General features: G+C 36.4%; 1 protein-coding gene across 1 annotated transcript; it reads right to left on the reverse strand.

Moving 5' to 3' along the window:
- Positions 1 to 1,540: 1,540 nt before the first annotated feature.
- On the reverse strand, positions 1,541 to 3,726 carry LOC106453484 (the record flags this gene model as incomplete). Its single annotated transcript, XM_048755464.1, has 1 exon — positions 1,541 to 3,726. A coding segment is annotated over one exon (828 nt), but the record flags the coding sequence as incomplete, so codon positions are not given.
- Positions 3,727 to 6,602: the final 2,876 nt, after the last annotated feature.

Below are 6,602 nucleotides of genomic sequence, written 5' to 3' on the forward strand. Positions count from 1 at the left end.
GCAATCCTAACATGGTTTGTTTCTATCAGTTCATGATGCAGTCAAAACAAGCAAACCTATCGGCCAAGCAAAGATCAAGCCACACGGCTATTTGATTCAATTCAACACCATTCCTAGAATAAGTTCTAAGTGTAATTGCAATCAATCAATGTGATTAAGTTATGGTATAAATGCAACAAGGCCACACGGCCACGAGTATGATCAAGTCTAGAACAGTTTAACCTAATATGTAGTTTCAGATTTTGATTTTAAAATAATCTAAACTAGGTCATTAGGGTTTTAGTTTAAACAAGCCAGACAATCAGATTCGAGTTTGAACAATCCTAACAATAGTTCTAGGTGATCAAATCAACCAATGTTCAATTTTAAACAATCAAAATCGATTTTCAAAATTAAGGTTTTTGTGTTTCGATTTTATTAACAAGCAATTTCAATTTCAGGATGATCAAATTCAATCTCAATCAATCAATCAATCAGTTTTAATTAATCAATAGCTTTCGAATTAGGGTTTAGGGATTTCGAAAATTTGATCGTAGATCAAAGGGATTTGATCTGAGATTTAGAACCTTTAAGGTTCTGATTTTAATTGATCAATGGATCAATCTTGATTTTTAGGGTTTGGGGATCGAACTTATAGAGCTTCGATTTACTCGCTTAGAGATTGATCTATTATCCTATGGCTTTCATCTTAGAGATTATATTTTAGGGTTTCATTCTTTACAATCAACCAAATTCGATTCATTATGTTCTTGGAATTTGAAATACCTTTAGTTTAGTTGTTTGTAGAAATCGGACCACCATGAATGAACCTCGAGCTTAGACACGATCGGGACGCGAGCTGGCTGGGACGCGAGCTGCTTCTATCGGATCGCGAGCAGCTCTGATGCGAACCGAAGCTGTTGCTGTCGGATCGCGATGCTGTCCTTGATGTAGGATGGAGCTGAGTTCGTCTAGGATCAGGAACGCCTTGGGGCTGGAGCTGATCAGGTGGACACGAGCTGGAACTTAGTCGCGAACGAATTAGGGTTCGTCGGTATCGTCGGTATCGTCGGGTTCGGATTAGGGTTCCAAAGCAAATCGGCGCGCACTGTATCTGTGCGTGAGGCGCGTCGGTGGTCAGATCGACAAACAGTTTGCACTGACTGATTCGTCTCGGACAGGGCTTCGATTTGATATTTTGATCGTTTTGTGGGTCCTCACGGTTTGGGATAACGGCTTCTTTGAAGTTCCGAGGCAGATTCCTTTTCATTTAGGGTTTTAGGGTTTTAGCGATTTGGTTTTAGGCTCAGGGTGTTAGAGGCTATCGTGTTGATAACGTGTTGTAAACTTAAGGATTTAGAACTGTAAGTTTCTGTATATTATTAATGAATAAGTGTTCCCTTTATGTAGGGGTTACAAGAGAGATAAATGGAAATACAATAATAGGAAAGATTACAAAGCATAAACATAAACGAATTAGGAAATAAGCAAGTCTCAGCCGCCTCTCTCTCCTCTACAAGTCTCGCGGCCGCCTCTCTCTCCTCTCCAAGTCTCGCGGCCGCCTCTCTCTCTAGGGTTGGACCGTCTCTCTCTAAGTATATGGGCCGGTTATGGACCGGGTCGGTTATGCACATACACCAATTGATTTATAACAGTTTTCAGTTTTTCACACATGGTTTTCAATTTTCAGCAACGGATCAAAAGAAAACAATCAAGAAAATATAAGAAACTGTTTTACTACACAGTTACTACTATATTTACCTTTGTATATAGAAGAGAGAAGCCCTTATCAAATAATCCATCTATAAACCTTTGTTGGCCCAATCCTCCATACCGGGTATTATTAGATGCATGATTAACATTCAAATGTTTTACACATATATATAGTCTTCAGGTGAAAAGAATACAACTTAACTATTCAAAATACAAGACATCTCATATATGTAATGTAGTAAACTTTCTTCTTCACTATTGTTTTATTTCATCCAAACCTGCCTAAGCGTCCTTTATACCCTTCTTCTTTTTAGTTATTCGTTTGTTTTGTTACAAAGATAAAATATACTAATTAAGTAACAAGTAATTGCTCTATAGAAGTACTATTTAACTTATATATAAGACTATAAGAATCATGTTATAAACATGAGTCTTTAATTAAGATGTAGGACTTGAAATCAAGTCCAATATTGAATTGGGTAGTTGCACTTGAAGGAATTGGGTCCACTAATGTGTGCAAAAATGTCTGAAGAATCTACTAATTGTTCCTCATCCTTCACCCTCACCTGTAAATAGAAATGGTTTAGTTCAGATCCACACTCCAATTAAACAAAAATTTATATAAACCCGGGTTCTTACACCGTCCTCGTCTTCCTCATAATGATGGCTTGAAGAACCATGTTTATGTAGTTCACCAAATTCATCATTCTTTGCAAATCTTCCTCTAACTCTTGGACGACTATCTGCCAATGCTTTCTTACACGCATACTATAACAAAAAAATATATAAATGGAATAACAATAACCAAAAGTTTATTCCGGTTTGATAAGCAAAAACAGAACCTTGATTTTCTTGCTAAAGTTCCTTTCGTTCCTCTTCTTCATGTACCTATGAATCTTCTCTTTCCTTTGTTCGGAGGAGAGTTTCACTACTTTATTTAACGTAGAGTCTTCTAAACCGGTTACCTCGACCGGTCCTAATGGTGGATGCGTCTGAAGTACCACTAAGTGGCTCTGGTTCTCGATGCTATTAAGTGCCTTCTCAACAAACAATTACCCGGTTAGCAATATTGAACCGGTCATGTTTCTTTATAACCAAACACAAAAAGTTTTGGACTGGAGATAACCAAGTAAAAAACCCGGAATTTAGCTGCACTAGACCGGTTTATTTGATAAATTGGTTAGCATTTGGTAGGCATTTACCAAGTCACACGTTTTTTAATAAACGTGAACCAGTTAAATGTGACAGAATATCCAAATTAATTTTCAATTTTACCTGGAGATCATCTGGATTAAACCAGAAAAATCCACCATTGTCCGCTTGAAAATCCATCAAGTGATCACGTGGTTTGTTGAATTCTGGTCCCATATGAACATGACCAGGATATAAACCGGAATTACTTTCAGAAGATAATAAACCGGTGTTCATATTCACCGTATGTGTTGGTAAACCGGATGCACGGAAGAAAGGGGAAGTAGGGTTTAAGCCAATACTGTAACTTGGGACAGAAGAAAGGCAATCTTCTTCGAAAATCTCTAATGGTAAAGGAGGAGGAGCTAAAGAGGAAACATGTGGTAGAGTCAGAGTGTCTCCAGAGTATGATATGTTAGGAAGCTGATGAACAGCTTGAACTCCTGGTGCGAAATCAAACTGATCTTCATTTGTTGTTGTAAGGAGATGATCTAGAGCTGGATATTGCATAGAGGATGATGAGAAATCGATTGAAGCGACTATGTCGTTTTCAAAATCTTCATGTGAATCGAAAATTGTGGACATATCTGCATTAATATTGTCGTCTTCATCATCTTGAAATTTGTTGTTTGTGTAGGTGTTACTGTTCTCGGTTGTTGTGGTTGTGATTGTGTTGGTATTTGAATTACCACTGTGGTTGTCATGGAAGCTCCCAGATTTGTCAAGAATGTTTGAGGCAGAGGTGACTTCAGTGGACTGATTGAAGGTTTCTTGAAACAGTTGCGGATCACAAAAATCGAAAATTTGAGCACCAAGAGGGCTCGTGATATCATCCTGGTGAAATAACACAAACAGACGTTAGATTTTAAAGAATATGTCAAACAAAGAATTTAAATTTATCAAAGATCTTTTGAAGACATTACGTTAAAGCCAAGCATCAAAATAAGAGAATAATATAAGTTTTGGGTTTAGTCACAAGAAACCAGAACTATGTGGGATCCTCGAGAGATAACAAAACTGGCTCCTAAGACAGATTTATGCTGGAGTATATAAATTTGTTTTCTTGCGCTTAATTTTCTATATAGAATCTATAAGATATGTCTTTATTCTGTTTCTCGACATCAAAACACTCCAAGATTTTTGTGTCTTGATCAAATCCAATCTTTTTGGTTATTAATATCAGTTTAGAGCAGCGCTAATGTTGTTAAAGAGAGATTAAATGCATGTGTTCTGCTGTGTGATGTGTTTATAAGAAGTGCTCCAAAGTTCCAAAGGCTAAAAAACAAAAGTAAAGAAGAGTGGAGTTTCTATAAACGGAAAGTTTCCTGATTCTGATATTTCATTTTGGTGTTTAGAAGATAACTTAACATTGCCTGGTATGCACCAACAATTAGATATTTATCCCACAGAGAAGTGGTAAATGCACTTCATATGATATAAGAACGTGTAAAAAACCTTCACTATGAATCTAGATCATATATATATATATATATATATATATATACATACATCAAAATACTCCTAGTAATGTAATTAACCACATTTTATAAATTCAAAGGTGAGAAATTGTTTACTCGAATATGATAGAAACAATTGAAATGGACTCATGCTTGTAGAACATATTCTATATTATGTGACGATTTTCTATTGGCTTAAAAATAACAATCAAGCACCCCAGGCGAATAAGTACAATAATGGTAATGTTCAAAAATCGTATGTAAATAATCTTTGGGAGATATAATTTGAACTGTGTAGAGAAAGAAAAGAAACTAATACTAAGACTGAACAAATTTAAAAGTGGAGATAAATGCAATGTAAGGAGAAAAAAACAATGTTACACCAAAAAGAAAAAGAAAACGTATGAACTGAAATTCTAGGGTTGTCCCATAAGAGAGACTAGAAAAAAGAAAAAAAGTACTCAGTTTATAAGATCAAACTTGAATCTCTATGATCTCTACATGGTATTTAGATAAAAATAGAGTATGAAATGTTCAACTCAATGCTTAAAAACAAAATCCCAAGAGCAAACAATAACATTATTTAATTAATCCATGATAATGCAAATGAAAAGGTATCGAAAAGAAGAGAATAATTAAGATGGAAAGCTGATCTTGCAACATGGTTGTGTTCTTGATCTCCAATGTTTAATTTGAAAGTTTTCTCCCAAAATTAAGGAGAGAAAATCTCCAAAAAAAAAAATGAAACTATAGCAAGAAAATTAACGTGCGGGCCTGCACGGATGCTTTGTGGAATAACGCTGGAATGAGTGATGTATGAACGAGAAAATCCATCGAATAAATTCAAACGTCGAAGAGAAAACAAAAACAAAAACTGAAAAACAAAGAGATGACCAAATGAAAACAGAACAAAGGTTCTTCTGTTTGGACAGAAAATAAATGAAAAAGAGGTTATGGGAGTTTCATGTAACCATTGTTAATCTTTTACCAACCGCTTGTGTTGCACAACGATCACAGTGTCTTACACACGAGTTCGAGAGAAAGAATAAGATAGACGTTTCAGGCTTATAAACTTTTCTGAAAATACTTTTGTATTATTGAGATTCTGTATTTTTGTTTACAACAAATGATTGATCTTTATATAGAGATCGAATCATTAGGTTAAGAGACACACCTTGTAACATGAAGAGTTACAACTCTTTGTATAATAGCATAAATAACTAACTTATGTAAATGTATTAAGGAGAGATTAGATTATATAGTTTAACACTCTTCCTTATTCATATCTCGACTTGACTCCAAGCTGCTTCCTTAGATCTTCAAACCTTGAACCGCCCAATGCCTTTGTGAGAATGTCTGCGAGTTGATCATCCCTTTTGCAATACTTCAGTTCAATGATTCCCTTTTGCTCAGCTTCCCTCACAAAATGGTACTTGATCTCTATGTGCTTCGTCCTTCTGTGTTGCACCGGATTCTTCCCAATTGCTATTGCTGATTTGTTGTCACATAGGATCGGAATGCCTCCTTCAAACTTCTGACCAAAATCTTCAAATAGTCTTTGTAACCACACGACTTGATTTGCTGCTGCACACACGGCTATGTACTCCTCCTCAGCCGCTGATTGAGCCACTATTTGTTGCTTGCTTGACTGCCAACAGAACATGGCTGATCCAAGAGTAAACACATAACCTGAAGTGCTTTTCTTGTCTTCCTTAGAACCACCCCAATCGCTGTCCGAGTAGCCTACAAGTCTTGGTTCTTTCACGCTTGTGAAATACACTCCATAGTTTGATGTTCCTTTGACATATCTTAACACCCTCTTGGCTTCTTGGTAGTGTTTCATGCGAGGTGATGACATGTATCTTGAGAGATAGGCGCTTGCATACATCACATCAGGTCTTGATGCACACAAGTACAAAAGTCCTCCAACGATGCTTCTATACTTAGTTGGATCTCCATACTCCTTGTCATCCTCAACTCATTTTCCTTGTGGTGTAAGTGGGTTGCTTACACTCTTGCTGTCTCGCATCCCAAACTTGTCTACAAGTTTGTTTGCATACTTTTCTTGTGAAAGAAATATGCCTCCATCGTCTTGAATTACTTCCATTCCAAGAAAGTAGTTCAACAATCCAAGATCCACCATCTCGAATTCTTTCTTCATGTTCTCCTTGAATGTGTTGATGCTCTGAATGTTGCTTCCTGTGATGATTACATCATCCACATATAGACTCACGATCAACACATCTCCTCCTTGCTTCATGA

Source organism: Brassica napus, chromosome C4 (assembly GCF_020379485.1).
Source record: "Brassica napus cultivar Da-Ae chromosome C4, Da-Ae, whole genome shotgun sequence".
Classification (NCBI taxonomy): domain Eukaryota; kingdom Viridiplantae; phylum Streptophyta; class Magnoliopsida; order Brassicales; family Brassicaceae; genus Brassica; species Brassica napus.